The sequence below is a fragment of the Erythrolamprus reginae genome, chromosome 8 (genome assembly GCF_031021105.1).
Source record: "Erythrolamprus reginae isolate rEryReg1 chromosome 8, rEryReg1.hap1, whole genome shotgun sequence".
NCBI lineage: Eukaryota > Metazoa > Chordata > Lepidosauria > Squamata > Dipsadidae > Erythrolamprus > Erythrolamprus reginae.
The window spans coordinates 46645385-46662464 of NC_091957.1; the positions used below are offsets into that span (position 1 = coordinate 46645385).

The 17080-nt window shown below is 41.1% G+C and overlaps 2 protein-coding genes across 2 annotated transcripts in view; both read left to right on the plus strand.

Annotated features, from left to right (window-relative positions):
• Positions 1-17080, plus strand: part of TRMT12 (tRNA methyltransferase 12 homolog) — a 533403-nt gene that overhangs the window by 367016 nt on the left and 149307 nt on the right. The window lies entirely within an intron of this gene.
• PCDH19 (protocadherin 19) overlaps positions 1-17080 on the plus strand; it is a 188464-nt gene that overhangs the window by 100910 nt on the left and 70474 nt on the right. Inside the window, exon 4 of the mRNA XM_070760146.1 lies at positions 13177-13349. Within this exon, the coding sequence (XP_070616247.1) occupies positions 13177-13349 (173 nt within the window). The remainder of the gene's footprint in view (positions 1-13176; positions 13350-17080) is intronic.

Sequence of the window (17080 nt, forward strand, 5' to 3'; positions counted from 1 at the left end):
GAGATGCGGAAGTAAATACACCATTTTTGGCTATGGACAGTATCACAAGCCTTCCCTTAACACTTTAAACCCCTAAATTACCATTCCCCATTCCCTTAGCAACCATTTACTCACCATTATTACTGGTAGTCACCATTGAATAAGACATTTAGTGATCCTGATATTTATAAACAAATTTATGTATTAACATAAATATTTTTTTTTCTTATTTATTTGCAAAAATTATTAGTTTGGCGATGACGTACGATGTCATCGAGCAGGAAAAGCCATGGTATAGAAAAAAAACCGTGAAATATTTTTTAATTAATATTTTTTTTAAAAGCGTGGTATAGGCTATTCGCAAAGTTTGAACCTGCGAAAATCGAGGGAACACTTTAAATGGTCCACGAGTGCAAAAAACCTGAAGAGTTGTAAGAAGCTTATTCTCTGCTTGAAGTTTTCTTACTCCTTGACTTTTTAATGCCTTCTAAGCTTGGATTTCTTTAAGCACATCACATTTTTACTTAATTCTAATCTGGCTTTCTGGGCTGAATCATAATCATTCCATCAACCCAATACATTTTTTGAAGACACTTTGAGGTGATACCCTGCTGCTTGCTTCAGTTGCAGGCCGGAGGTAGCAAATGAATTTCTTTTTGAGACTCCTTGAGGCACTTCCCAATTGCTTTCATCCTCTCTTTATTTCATCCCATCTTTCTTTTACCGAAATTCAGTTTGCCAACGTGGACTCTCCTTAAATGGGCTCGGTGAGGTCGGTGACTTTGAGAGGGAGAGAGAAGGAATGGCCCAAATTGTCCAAAAAGTGTCAACGTAAATCTTCCTGCTTTTTAATCTCTGAAACAGCAGAAGGCCCCTCGCTGTTTTTGGTTACAACATACTTTGGAATTTTTCTCAATTTCATCTCGGTTGTCTCAGGAAATCTTCCATTTAATTCACACAGTAGGTGGCTTGCTCCGACCCATATGCCCGTACGTGAAAACAGAATAAGCATGGGTATGCCGCGATTTTAAATTTGCATGGTTGAATTACGCACTGTTTATATTCTTGTTCCATCTGGCAAAATGTGTTAGATTATAACTCCTGTAGATTTTGAGGGTGGGGTGGGGGGGCGGCTGAAGTGTATGAGATTTGAGCAATTAGGCAATGTTTTAGCGCATCTTGTTCTTATAGTTGCTGTTGGGTTTGGAGTATCTTTATTTTTAGGAAGTAGAAACCTGGGTGCAGCTGAGTTGAAAGAGAAATTGAAATACAGTGTTCCCTCGATTTCCACGGGGGATGTGTTCCGAGACCGCCCGCAAAAGTCGAATTTCCGTGAAGTAGAGATGCGGAAGTAAATACACCATTTTTGGCTATGGACAGTATCACAAGCCTTCCCTTAACACTTTAAACTCCTAAATTACCATTTACCATTCCCTTAACAACCATTTACTCACCATTATTACTGGTACTCACCATTGAATAGTGATCCTGATATTTATAAACATAATTATTTATTAACAATAATTATTTTTTTGTTATTTATTTGCAAAAATTATTAGTTTGGCCATGACGTATGATGTCATCAGATTAAAAAAAACGTATAGGAAAAAAACCCCGAAGTATTTTTTAATTAATATTTTTTTTTAAACCGTGGTATAGGCTATTCGCAAAGTTCGAACCCGTGAAAATCGAGGGAACACTGTAATTAGGAACGTTGCTTGTAGTATCCAAGCATAGCTACTTTATTTATTTTTATTGTATTTATTTATTTATTCTCAAGATAAGTGGGTATTGGTATAAACATAAACATTAGCAAGGTAGGTACAGGTAAATTAGACAATAGGACAGGGATGGTAGGCACAATGGTGTGCTTATGCACGCCCCCTACAGACCTCTTAGGAATGGGGCGAGATGGACTGTAGACAGTCTAATGATAAAATTTTGGGGGTTGGGGGGAGAAACCATAGAGTCAGGTAATGCATTCCAGGCATTAATCTGTTGCTGAAGTCGTATTTTCTGCAGTCGAGTTTGGAACGGTTTACACGGATCTTCCTGATCGTTTATTCCTTTCGACAACATCTTCTATTCTGACCAACGGCCACCCTGTCTTCTGTGCCCCATGCTAGTAACTACAGAGTGACTGGGCGGAGCGCCTCCTGGTCAAGGTAGGGCCGCAACTGGACAGATATAGGGCTTTACAGGTGTTCTGTCGGGCTCTCTGGTAGAATCGTCCCAAAAATTCACAGGTACAAATTTCAGTCACACACACGTTTGAAAATTCAAAACAATGTTCTTTATAATGAAAATTCACTTAAACCAAGCCCTCTTTTGGTATAGCAAAGGGCACTGGTCTCCAAGCAAACTGGTAATTTGTACAAGTCCCTTACCAGTTCTGTGATACTTAGCTTGCAGCTGTGAGGCAATTCACAGTCCTTCTTCTTTCACAAAGTGAAACACACTTTGCTCTGGTTTAGTTTCAAAGCGGGGAAAAATCAGCACACAAAAGGTCAAAGTCAGTAAAGCAGTCACGAAACACAACGATTAGATAATCCTCCACAATGGCCAAACCCACAGGCTGCTATTTATAGCAGCCTCACTAATTACCACAGCCCCACTCAACCTCATTTTCTTTGATAATAATCTCTCAGTTGTTGTTGCCTATGCATCGCAGGCCTGCAAAACAGGCCTGCAGCATGTGGATGTCTCCCCCACATCCACAGTCCTTGGGGCAGGAGCAGGGCCAGAGCTAACCACAACAATAGGTGATAACCAACACCTTGAATTGCGTTCGGAGACCGACCGGCAACCAATGCAGCTTTTATGACTGTCATGACTTACAACTGAAATTGTGGGCTCAATTAAGGCTAAACTTGTTTGAGGACTGCACTCAAGAACTAAGTGACACCGACAGGTCAAGCTGGATTCAAGGTCCCATGGCAAGGAACAGTTGGTGGAAGGAACGTTAAGATTTGTGGGGTCCTTGGTGCCCTCTGCGCTGGGTTGTTTTCCTGCAGACGTTCCACGCCAGCTCTGATGTTTCCCAGTTGGATAATAAAACATAACAGCCGATCTCAGAGAGCACCAAGGACAGCTCAGCTCTGAGCTACAAATATTCTTGTCTGTTGATAACAGTTAAGATCCTCTGAACGAGAATTCGAGACCAAGGTACAAAGAAAAAAATTGGAATTACTTTATAACATGTAAATAGATATATTGCTCTTAAGTTAAAATAGAAACATAGAAGATTGACGGCAGAAAAAGACCTCATGGTCCATCTAGTCTGCCCTTATACTATTTCCTGTCTTTTATCTTAGGATGGATCTATGTTTATCCCGGGCATGTTTAAATTCAGTTACTGTGAATTTCCCAACCACGTCTGATGGAAATTTGTTCCAAGCATCTACTGCTCTTTCAGTAAAATATTTTTTCTCACGTTTGTTGTAATAATTCATGCTGGACCTTTGGGTCAACGTGCGGTTGGAGACGGTCGTGGTGCATGTTAACTCTGAGATCAGAAGGAATTTCCTGTATTTTGTCTTAGGATGGATCCATGTTTATCCCAGGCATGTTTAAATTCAGTTCCTGTGGATTTACCAACCACTTCTGCTGGAAGTTTGTTCCAAGCATCTACTACTCTTTCAGTCAAAATAATATTTTCTCATGTTGCTTTTGATCTTTCCCCCAATTAACATCAGATTGTGTCCCCTTGTTCTTGTGTTCACTTTCCTATTAAAAACACTTCCCTCCTGGACCTTATTTAACCCTTTAACATATTTAAATGTTTCGATCATGTCCCCCCCTTTTCCTTCTGTCTTCCAGACTTTACAGATTGAGTTCATTAAGTCTTTCCTTTATACTAAGTGATTACTAACATTTTTCCTGATATTTTCCAAACCTTTTTCCAAAGCACATTCCATACGTGGGGACATTTTTTATTTGTTTGTTTTAGTTTTAAAATAGGAGATCAAGAGCAAACATTATTGATAAAGCCAGTGGGCCATGCATGTGTGTATACATTGGATTGTGAGTGTTTGTTTGGTGCTGGGTTCTAATGCTGGGGTTTTGTTTTTAAAGGCGCTGCTGCTAAAAAATCATGCTCAGAAAAAGAATGAAACCGTTAACTTGATTAATTGGCGGCAGTTTTGAAATCTGTCAAAATCGGTTTTTGTAATCCATTCGTTCGAACTGATGAATTGCTCCAAATGCTGCAGTCTTAATTAGCATTGGAGTAACTACTTTTCGTTCTCTTCCCCAACTCTCCTATTAGGTTGCATCGGTCATCTGGGAGGAATTATGGTTAATGGGGTTGGTGGAATTCATTCTGCTCTTTTAGGAAGATCTGATTATCCTCCTGCCTAAAGAAAGAATCCCGTGCGTTTAAGAGTATGACGGTTGTAAGTAGCAGATGAGAAGTAGCGTCCATTCCAGAGGAAGTGTTAGCTAAATAGGATAGTTCATCATATTTAACCGCGGTGGTAATTGCTAGTAGGGGAAAAACTGCCTCCTGTGTTGTCTTTTGTTTCTCGTACTCCAATCAAGATGTCTTCCAGGGAGGAAAACTATTCATTGTTTTCTCCTCTGGAGCCACCGTGATGGGAAATGGACAGTGAAAATGTTGCAGGCTCAGAGCTGAGGGTGGTGGAAAAGTCTTTAAGCGGAGAAAAACCGGAGTATACTTTGAGAAAAATGAGCTTGGAGTGCAAAGAATTGATTTCTCTCCTTGTGGGAGACTTCCGCTGTTAGAAGATACACGAGAACTGAACGAACAAGGCTTTATTACAGTCATAGGCTGAAAAAAAAAATGTATTGCCCGGATCTGCAAAAGTTGAAGTGAGGTAGGCTCCCTGTTGGAACTCAGCTCTCGGAGGGTAGTTTATATTTAAGAACAAGGAAAGAAAAATCAACGTTCAAGAACAAAGCATCCTGAAATTGAAAAGATACAAGGGAGCTGGTAACCAGGCTAAAGCCAGGAAAAAAACAGCTGTACATCTTGTTCTAGCAATGTTCAACAAATCATATGAATTTTTATATATTGTTTCATTGGGTAGGTTTCCCTGGGGACAGTTAGTTCAACACCAACTGCCTCTTAAATCAGATTTTCCAATGATTCCAATGAAGGTAGAATGGTGTAAGAAAGATAAGAAATGCCCAACCGGCGGCTTAAACCACCGGCTGAAATTGCCGCAGGAGCCGGGGAGACACTGTCGGCAGCTCTTTGGAGCTCCGAACTTCCGGTTTCCTTCGAAAACCGGAAGTTCGGCTTCTGGCAGCATGCCAGGGTCACGCGCTGCCCGCTGGTCCGAGGGGAGGTCCTAGATTGCCCTATTTAAGGGTTATCCAGACAGGACCCATAGTTCCCTCTAAGCTGAGCAGTGAGCAATCGCTCACTTAAGAATCATCATCAACTCAGAGTTTTCCAAACCTGCCCAGAAGCCGAGAGGGAAAGAGTGAGAGGGAAGGAGAGAGAGAGGAAGAGAGGAAGAGAGGAAGAGAGAGAAACAGATAGAAAAAAGAGAGGAAGGAAAAGAGAAAGAAAAAGAATGGGAATAAGGAAGAGAGAAAGAAAATCAAAATCTAGTTTGAAACTAGCTCAACTATTTAAGTGGCATTTTGATATTGATAGAGTTGCCCTATTATGAGCTCACTGTTATAGACACACAGTACAGTATTTTATTTTGAAATTCTCTGAGGCAAAACAGGGTGGGTTTTTTATTTATTTGTTTGTTTATCTATTTATCTATTTATCTATTTATCTATCTATCTATCTATCTATCTATCTATCTATCTATCTATCTATCTATCTATCTATCTATCTACCTACCTACCTACCTACCTACCTACCTACTTATTTATTTATTAATTATTTCTGTGCCACCCAGTCCCGAAGGGACTGCCGCTCAGACACTATACTTTTCCACCCACCCCCCAAAAAAATTAGAGGGAACATTGACAGGACCTCCTCCTTGCTTCCTGGGGCTGAAGAAGCGAACACCCGCCCACCCTCCGCTATAAACAGTGTGTCCTAAGGAGGTCGCCTCGGGGCCGAATAGGAATTTTTTGCGGCCTCCCCTTTAGAGGTGGCCGTTTTTTCACCTATTCCACACTGATGGTACGGACTGGATTGGTTAGGGGGTGCGGCGCATTTAGATGTTAATAGGCCTCCCTTTGGTCACTGGGATTTGGCAGGTTAGGGGCGGAAATGGGCAATTAGAAGCGACTGCGCATGCTCCTTTGGGCATCTTTTAAAGGGTGATGGACCGCCTCTCTCCAGGAACTAGAGGTTGGAGCAACGTCGGGGATTGGAGAGAGGATGTCCATGGGAATCACCGGATCCAATTTCCCACGGGGATTGGAGGGTGAACTCCTCCCACATGACGAAGGGGCGTGGCTTGGATCCAGGTGAAGGTGGTACCTTCACCTGGTTCAGCAAGGAGTTTTTGCCCAATGTTGCCAAGGAATTTTCTGGTAGGAATTCCCGCCCCGTTAGTTTTGGCCTCTGCAGGTCCTTAGTTCCTTTTGAATTGAAATATTTAAATTTACGTATTCAAATTTATTTAAATTTATGTTAATTTAATAAAATGACCCTTATTTAATCCCCAATATGTCTCAGCGTCGTTACTCCGCTTCCGGGGGCAATACAGGGATGCCTATTGCCACGACTGTGTCGTGGCCCAAGTGAATAGATACTTTACCAGAAGAGCCCTTCACTCCTCCACTCACAACCGAGCACCCTATGAAACTGGACTTGCAACCCTAGGTTTATAAAATATTAAGGGATAAAACCAAGAGAAAGAGAAAGGGTAAGGATGTCAGCAAAGCGGGATTGCCGAAGTATTATTCTAATGAGTGTCACAAAAATGATGTAGTCTGAAATGTCAGCTATTAATCCTCTGGTGTGTTTTTAATCCGGCAAAAATGCACACATGCACCCCACTCTTTCTGGAGAGGAGTGATTGCTGCCTTATAACGTTGCGGTATGGAATCTTAAAACTTTTTACTCCTTAATCTGTTTAGTCTTTTCTGAATTGATTTCTTACCAGCGTTCCGTGGCGTATGCATGCTGGATAAACCTTAAGACTTAAAAGGATTCAGTAAATATGTCTTCACTTTTAAAGGTCATGTTTGAAGATGTTCCAGGCTTGGTGAATGTGGTTTGTCTGGATCTGCAGAAGCTTCTCTTCTCTTCTATTTTCTCTTCTCCTTTCTCTTCTCTTCTCTCCTCTCCTCTCCTCTCCTCTCTCTTTTCCTCTCCTCTCCTCTCTTTTATCTCATCCCTTCTCATCTCATCTCATATCTTCACATCCCTTCTCTTCTCTTCTCTTCTCTTATTCTTCTCTTCTCTTTTCTGCTCTTCTCTTCTCTCTTCTCTCTTCTCCTCTCTCTTCTCCTCTCCTCTCCTCTCTTTTATCTCATCCCTTCTCATCTCATCTCATATCTTCACATCCCTTCTCTTCTCTTCTCTTCTCTTCTCTTCTCTTATTCTTCTCTTCTCTTTTCTGCTCTTCTCTGCTCTTCTCTCCTCTCTCCTCTCTTCTCCTCTTTTCCTCTCCTCTCCTCTCTTTTATCTCATCCCTTCTCATCTCATCTCATATCTTCACATCCCTCCTCTCCTCTCCTCTTCTCTCTTCTCATATCTTCTCATCTCATCCCATATCTTCTCATCCCTCCTTTCTCCTCCCTTTGTTCTCTTCTCTCTTCTCTCTTCCCTTGCCTTCTCTCTTTCATTTTCTCTTCCCTTGCTTTCTCTCTTCTATTTTCTCTTCCTTTTCCCTTCTTCCCTCTTCCCTCTTCTCCAGCAGGATACCCCGCCCTGATGATTTAAATGGCAATCTGACATGGGCTTTGCGGTGGGTTGTCTGCCTGAAATCTTGCCTTTAAAGTCTGACTCCTTTCCAAGGTTCAGCTCTCCATCACGGCCAATCAGAGTCTCTCCCAGGTGCATGCAAGCACATAATTTCTGGCTGATTAGCTGCCGCCTTATTGGAAGAAGAGTTCGCTAATTAGCAACCCCGATGGCAGCTAATTGGAACTGTAAGGTTAGCAAGCCACTTTCCTCTCACTCACATGGCCAGGAAGAGATTTGACTTTGATGTAACTCAGAGAACTGTGAGAAGCACCTTAGAATTTCTTTCTTTCTTTTTCTTGTCTGATGGGGTGCAGTTGTGATGCTGATGGATGGGTTCACACAAGGCAAAAGAGGAAGTTCTGTTTCAACTTGAATTCAAGGCTGGATGACTTCACAGAGACTTGACGGTGTTTTCCTGGTTAACAATAGAAATAGTTTGCTATGGTTTTCTTTATTATTTATTTATTTATTCGTTTGTCCAATACACAAATACATAGGAAGAAAAAATAGACATGTAGTAATATATATAAGGGTAAAGTAAACTTAGAGGAGAGTATATATGAAAGAAAGAAAATTTATTTATTTATTTTATTTATTTATTTATTTATTTTGTCCAATACACAATGAGGGTTTTAGTGGGTATATATCAATATACACATAGTAAAATACATGATGAAGGTTATAGAGGAGATACTCATAGTAAAATATATCTAAGAAAGAATAGAAAAGAAGATATAGTAATAGAACATATCAATGAAAGAATAGAAGAAGAGATATAGGAATAGAGGAAAGGAATAGGAGATATAGGAGAGCAATAGGACAGGGGACGGAAGGCACTCTAGTGCACTTGTACTCGCCCCTTACTGACCTCTTAGGAATCTGGATAGATCAACCATAGATAATCCAAGGGCAAAGTGTTGGGGGTTTGGGGATGACACTATGGAGTCCGGTAATGAGTTCCACGCTTCGACAACTCGGTTACTGAAGTCATATTTTTTACAGTCAAGTTTGGAGCGGTTAATATTAAGTTTAAATCTGTTATGTGCTCTTGTGTTGTTGTGGTTGAAGCTGAAGTAGTCGCCGACAGGCAGGACGTTGCAGCATATGATCTTGTGGGCAATACTTAGATCTTGTTTAAGGCATCTTAGTTTTAAACTTTCTAGGCCCAGGATTGAAAGTCTAGTCTCATAGGGTATTCTATTTCGAGTGGAGGAGTGAACGGCTCTTCTGGTGAAGTATCTTTGGACATTTTCAAGGGTGTTAATGTCTGAGATGCGATATGGGTTCTAAACAGATGAGCTGTATTCGAGGATGGGTCTGGCATATATATGATAAGTGAGAGAAAGGAAAGAGAATTGAACAGGGGACGAAAGGCACACCAGTGCACTTATGTACGCCCCTTACTGGCCTCTTAGGAACCTGGAGAGGTCAATCGTGGAGAGTCTAAGGGAGAAATGTTGGGAGTTAGGGGTTGACACTATTGAGTCCGGCAATGAGTTCCATGCCCCTTACTTTATGGTAATACCAAAGCCACTTGTGCATCTTAGCACCAAGAGAAAAATACCAGTTCCACACTCTCACTAAAGCGAGCTCACAATCTCTGCATTGCAAAACAAAGCCTTTCCCACAAAGGAGGCAAATTTCAACAGAACTTTTCCACCATCAATCACTCTGCTTTCCTGGACACAAGAAATGTCATGGCTAGTTGGTTACCTTAGGGAATCCTTCACTTTGTAATTATGCCATTGTTTTTAAATACGAGTCAGTAAAAGTATTTGTTTTCCACAAGTACAAAGCCCAAGTGATATAAAGTCATATTTCTTTGCAGTCAAAGGTTATGAAGAAAAGTTACACTACTGTACATCCTGGGTCACTTGAAATGCTCCTGTGATTTGCTATTGAATGGAAAATTCTTATGGGATTAGCTTTTTTACTTTCATAAAAAGGTACTTCCGGGCTACTTACACTGGTGGGCTGTTGCCAAAATGGCTAATTGTGCGCAGCTCTACGGCTCTGGAACACGAGTGCGGGGTCGAGCACAATATTTCTTCCTGCACCTGTGCAGGTAGCAAAATCTTACACAGGTGAGTTTTGGCAAGGTTTTTTGCTTTCCCGCTGGAAGCAAAGAGTTTGTACAAGATTTTGCTACCTGCACAGGTGTGGGAAGCAAAATTGTGCTCAATCCCACACTCACACTCCAAAGCTGCGCACAATTAGCCGTTCCGGCAGTAGCCCACCACTGGCTACTTAATACTGTAGTATATAGCAGCTGCCTGCAACTCTTTAAAGTAGCGACACCTATTTCCAGGATCAAGCATTTGCACTAATACTAAATTGCTTAGGGCTGAGCGACTCCATAACTGGCCTGGACACAATGCTTAGCACAGAAGGCCTCAAGCATTGAAATTATTGTTGTTGCTATTATCTTTCTTTTAAAAAAATAAAGGAACAACATAATACAAAGGACAAGCAAAAAAGTATCATGGTTTTGAATTCAGATTAGGAACCTAGAAACTATTCTTGTTACTTTACTATTTGTTTGCAGTACTTTGGTAAGTGGGTATCCCCATAAATATATTGATTGATTAAATGATGAAATGAATGAATGATAACATTCCTCTAAGCGAAAATTTGAACAAGCTAAATTTGAGCTGTATTTAAACTAAATGTGTCAATGAGTAAATTCTCAGGCCTCTATAGTAGTTCGAAAACTACTGGGAAATGATGTCTTTCTGGTCTCTGGCATCTTGGAAAATCTATTTATTCTTACTAATTATATCCATTTGGTGGGCCTTCCACTGGGCTGCTTTGTCTTCTTAGCTATTTGCTATCTCCTGATGTAGTGAAATCTCCAGATAAACTGGAGAGAGGTGTTAAGAGGGGCTCAAGCTTAGAGTCCTTGCATTGCAGAAAGCATTACAGTACAGGCAGGACGTCCCCTAGATTCCCTGAAATTTTATCTAACCATTCTCAAGGGAATGTAGTCAATCTGGTGACATTCTTGTAACTCAGATGACTAACAACAAAGCTTCTGCTTGAGGACTATTCATGAATGAGATTCTGGCTGTTTGTGCCTGACATCAAGTCTCAGAATTCTGTACATAAGTCAACCTCGTTTATTTTATTTATTCTACATCAGTGATACTCACGGGGGTCTTCTTTTTGGGGTAAATTGCATGAATGTTAGGCTTCTCTTGGTGTGGTATGGACAATGTCAAATAGGATGGATTGTTGTTGTGGTTCCCACTTTCTGGGAAAGGTCCCCTGGGGCTTTTGCTGCCTCCCTCCAATATATCTGTTTGTACGCTGTCCAAACGGTTGGGTTGGTAATATATAAACAAGCCAACAATGTATGGTTGTATGGATTGATGTAATATAGCTTTAAAATGTAATTTGATTGGCTGTACTTTTGCAAGTTGCCATAAGAGGGAGCTAGAGATCATGGCTTCATTCTGTTTCATTCTGATTGACTCTTTGACTTGATAGTGATTTTTTGTGTTCTCTCTGTTATTCTGTCTGATATTGTGATGTGTTTATAAGCTGTAATATCTTTGTTGAATGTATATGACAAAGACAATCCGGTAAGAAGATTATTGTACTTCTAGAGATTGACTGATTTGAACGTGTATAACCTGGACTGTTTATTTGGACTGTGCTATTTTTAAAAGTAAATACTATATGCAACTTTAATGTACAGTGTTCCCTCGATTTTCGCAGGGGATGCATTCCGAGACCGCCCACGAAAGTCGAATTTCCACGAAGTAGAGATGCGGAAGTAAATACACCATTTTTGGCTATGAACAGTATCACAAGCCTTCCCTTAACACTTTAAACCCCTTAATTACCATTTCCCATTCCCTTAACAACAATTTACTCACCATTATTACTGGTATTCACCATTGAATAAGACACTTAGTGATCCTGATACTTATAAACATAATTATTTATTAACAATATTTTTTTTTGTTATTTATTTGCAAAAATTATTAGTTTGGCGATGATGTACGACGTCATCGGGTGGGAAAAACCGTGGTATAGAAAAAAAACCACGAAGTATTTTTTAATTAATATTTTTTGAAAAACCGTGGTATAGGTATTCGAGAAGTTCGAACCCGCGAAAATCGAGGGAACACTCTATCTCTATGTGTGACTAGATAATTACTTATTTCTGCTGCAATATCCCATTTCTATCTGCATATCCTTGATAACTCAAGGGTTCCTCTGCACACACCTAAACACACCTTTTATTGTTGGCTGGAAAAAAGGTTAAAGTGATTAATGTGCATGCAATTAACAACTATAAAGAGCTATTTCTTGGTGACAAATTGTATAATGGGAAAATAGAGATATAAGATTACTTATGTAAATTATGATTATTGTTTCTTTGAAAAAAGTATTTAACAAGTATTTTAAAAAGAATATGAGTACAGTTAGAACCATTGTATAGATTTGCAACACATTCGTCCAATTTGCTTTTAAAATGTTTTTGTTTTGATTTCAAGTTTCAAGTTTCAAGTTTTATTGGATTTATATGCCGCCCCTCTCTGAAAACTCGGGGTGGCTAACAACAATCATGAACAATATACAATAATAATCCAATACTAAAAGCAAATTAAAACCCCTTAATATATAAAAACCAAACATACATACAAACATACCATGTATACAGTTGTAACGGCGTAGGGGGAGAAAAAAGTCTTAATTCCCCCATGCCTGGCGGCAGAGGTGGGTTTTAAGTAGCTTACGAAAGGCAAGGAGGGTGGGGGCAATTCTAATCTCTGGGGAGAGTTGGTTCCAGAGGGCTGGGGCCGCCACAGAGAAGGCTCTTCTCCTGGGTCCCGCCAAGTGGCATTGTTTAGGTGACGGGACCCAGAGAAGACCCACTCTGTGGGACCTAACTGGCCGCTGGGATTCGTGCGGCAGAAGGCGGTCCCTGAGATAATCTGGTCCGGTGCCATGAAGGGCTTTATAGGTCATAACCAACACTTTGAATAGTGACCGGAAACTGATCGGCAACCAATGCAGACTGTGGAGTGTTGGTGTGACATGGGCATATTTAGGGAAGCCCATGATTGCTCTCGCAGCTGCATTCTGCACGATCTGAAGTTTCCGAAGTTTATGTGTGGTGTGTATATATGTATGTAAATAAAATTTATTTTTAATTAAGAAAAGAAGAAGAAAGAAAAGGTCTCTTGCCGACAGCTTGTTTCTCCCAGGGGGAAGCTCGAAGTGTTGCAAAACCTGCTCCAGGTTTTGGATTCCCTCCGGGTAGAAATTGGGGGAGGAAAGGTGTGATTGCGTTTCTCTGGCTGTGCAGAGCAAAAAAAATAACTCACCTTTCTTCCACCCAGCAGTTCGACGTTCAAAGATTTGGAGGGGAACAGCTTGAAGGACAGCGGGCACGAAGAGAGTGACCAGACGGATAGCGAACACGATGCTCAGCGGGGCCTCTACTGTGACACGGCTGTTAACGATGTTTTGAATACCAGTGTCACCTCCATGGGGTCTCAGGTCCCCGAACAAGGTAGGTTGCCTCCGTTTTGCAAATGCTGGGCATGGTATGGTAGAACCTGCTGGTCCACAAGAACATGGCCCAGTCGGTGAGTTAGGATGTCATCTTCCATCCGATGCTGCTTTCTTACAAGGGTTGACCAGAAAGTAATGCACCACATATTTATTCTTCAACAATTATTTATTGAACACAATGAAACTTACACCCAAGAAAGAATGTTTCTTCTACACTCCCTATTTTTCCATGTAATCTCTGTCCCATTTTATGGCCCTCTTCCAGCGAGACACAAGGGCGTTAATGCCCTGTTGGTACCACTCCTTGTTCTGGTCACAAAGCCTTGGAGCCATCTTCTAATGGCCACACCCTCTGTGCCCAGCGACTAACCGTACTTCTGTCAACTGCAGATTCTCCACGAACTGTACACAAACGTTGGTGAATGTTCCCAACAGTTTCTTTCTCTGCAGTGAGAAATTCAATGATGACATGCTGCTTGTAACATACATCACTTACAGACGCCAATTCGAAACACTGCTGCGGCCATAGTTCCCTCTAAGCTGAGCAGTGAGCAATCGCTCACTTAAAAATCATCATCAACTCAGAGTTTTCCAAACCTGCCCAGAAGCCGAGAGGGAAAGAGTGAGACGGAAGGAGAGAGAGAGGAAGAGAGAGAAACAGATAGAAAAAAGAGAGGAAGGAAAAGAGAAAGAAAAAGAATGGGAGTAAGGAAGAGAGAAAGAAAATCAAAATCTAGTTTGAAACTAGCTCAACTATTTAAGTGGCATTTTGATATTGATAGAGTTGCCCTATTATGAGCTCACTGTTATAGACACACAGTACAGTATTTTATTTTGAAATTCTCTGAGGCAAAACAGGGTGGGTTTTTTATTTGTTTGTTTGTTTGTTTGTTTATTTATTTATTTATCATTTCTGTGCCGCCCAGTCCCGAAGGGACTGTCGCTCAGATACTATACTTTTCCGCCCCCCCCCCAAAAAAATTAGAGGGAACACTGGCTGCGGCTATACTATCTGTCTGAAGAAACACAAAATTTACACATACACTCCTGACAATTCAAATAATGTTGTTCTGTCGAGCTCTCTGGTAGAATCCTCCCAAAAATGCACAGATACAATTTCAGACACACACACGTTTCAAAATTCAAAACAATGTTCTTTATACCGAAAAATGCAACTAAACGAAGCACTCTTTTTGTATAGCAAAGAGCACTTATCTCCAAACAAATTGGTAATTTGTACAAGTCCCTTATCAGTTCTGTGATACTTAGCTTGCAGCTGTGAGGCAATTCACAGTCCTTCTTCTTTCGCAAAGTGAAACACACTTTGCTCTGGTTTAGTTTCAAAGTGGGGAAAAATCAGCACACAAAGGTCGAAGTCAGCAAAGCAGGCATGAAACACAATGATCAGATAATCCTCCACAACGGCCAAACCCACAGGCTACTTTTATAGCAGCCTCACTAATGACCACAGCCCCACCCAACCACAGGTGGCCTCATTTTCTTTGATAATAATCTCTCAGTCGTTGTTGCCCATGCATCGCTCTCCGCATGCGTGGCTGTATCATTAACTCTTGTTCTGAATCCAAGGAGGAGCTTGATAATTGATCTCCTTCTGAGCTGTCTGCCACACTCTCCTCCTCCCCTTCACTCATGTCTTCTTGGTCAGAGGAGCCTTCATCAGCAGACTTCACCGGGGGCAAAACAGGCCTGCAGCATGTGGATGTCTCCCCCACATCCACAGTCCTTGGGGCAGGAGCTGGGCCAGAGCCAACCACAACATAATGTATACCTAAAGTTTCACATTCGTAGCATTACTGTAGGCTGAGAAAAAAAAATGTGGTGCATTACTTTCTGGCCGACCCTCGTAGAATGTCAATGAACATCTCAACTTCTCAAGAAGGAAGAGCCAGCATTGGACATTAACAAGAGTAGCTACATCCATGGGGAAGGGAGGGGAAGGGTGTATGAGAACAATTCATTTCAGGTCACTCTTGTAAACAAGAATGTCAGGAGAGGGCAGATGGTGACCTAAGGAGATTTGGAAGCCATCCTAAAAACCAAGACGCTGAGTTGGCCAAAACTGAAAATCTAACAGGGTTCAGGGAAGGAATGGCTGGTTGAATGTCACCTTTAAAATCACCTGCCCTGCGTTTTAGCTTCAGATTCTAGTCTAATGTTTCTGACCTGTCTTTCAAGATCAATGCGGCGAAAACATTAAAACTGTAGACTATCACTTATGCCGCAGAAAAAAACTGAAATCTGCTAAAGTCAACCTTTTCCCCAGAGGAATTTATGGGCGGTATTGAAATCGCCTTTGTTTTTTATCGTGCTTTTTATTCACGTTGTAAAAAGGAAAGAAACCAGTACCTTATAACAAACGTGATAGCGGTTTGAATAGTGACTCCGAATTTGTAAAAACATTGATTACTACAGGGAGAAGATTAGATCCCTGCTGTCTGTGTTTCTTGGCGGTGCAGAAAATACTGCAGGTGTAACTGTGGGACATATTCTGATAAGAGCTCCTACATTCTTGGAGGATATTTCTCCAAGCTCTTTCTTATCCATTCTTTTACAAAGCCTATTTCCCCCCCCTTAAGTGGCTTAGCTCAGAATGAAGTCCCTCAAACATTTTGGATGAGCGGCAATATTGCATTCATTTAAAAAACAGGAGTGCTTTCACAAAATGGGAGCTTTGCTGCTTATTTCTCAGACACGATTTAGGGGTAGTGATTTCTGACAGTCTCAAAATGGGTGAACAGTGCGGTCAGGTGGTAGGGAAAGCGAGTAGAATGCTTGGCTACATAGCTAGAGGTATAACAAGCAGAAGTGGGAGATTGTGAGCCAGCTGTATAGAGCGCTGGTGAGACCCCGTTTGGAAAACCGTGTCCAGTTCTGGAGACCTCACCTACAAAAAGTTGAACGGATCATAACTTCATAAAGTTCATAAAATTGAACAGGTCCAAAGATGGGCTACAAAAATGGTGGAAGGTCTTAAGCATAAAACTTATCCGGAAAGACTTCATCTGTCTAGTCTGGAGGACAGAAGGGAAAGGGGGGACATGATTGAAACATTTAAATATGTTAAAGGGTTAAATAAGGTTCAGGAGGGAAGTGTTTTTAATAGGAAAGTGGACACAAGAACAAGGGGGCACAATCTGAGGTTAGTTGGGGGAAAGATCAGAAGCAACCTGAGAAAATATTATTTTGACTGAAAGAGTAGTAGATGCTTGGAACAACCTTCCAGCAGATGTGGTTGGTAAATCCACAGGAACTGAATTTAAACATGCCTGGGATAAACATAGATCCATCCTAAGATAAAATACAGGGAAATAGTATAAGGGCAGACTAGATGGACCATGAGGTCTTTTTCTGCCGCCAATCTTCTATGTTTCTATGTTTCTCTGTCTTGAAAGCCACGGGTGTGATGTTTGATCCATGATGTTGCTGTAATTTATTATTATTTTTTCTGTCTTGGGATTGTAATCTTGGGTGGCCAATTTTCACCTGTTGTACTGCTATTCCCTCTTTGACATTCAAGGTCATTTTGAAAACCTCAGGTTTTTTATTCCCTTGGCTGTTACACCTTTAGATCCCAGAGCACCCAGTTCTGCAAAGGTGGCAAAGTGTATGTAAATATACCTTTAGAGGTAAATATACCTTGGTTTTTTTCAGGCATAATATACAGTCTTCCCTCGATTTTCGCAGGTTCGAACTTCGCGAATAGCCTAT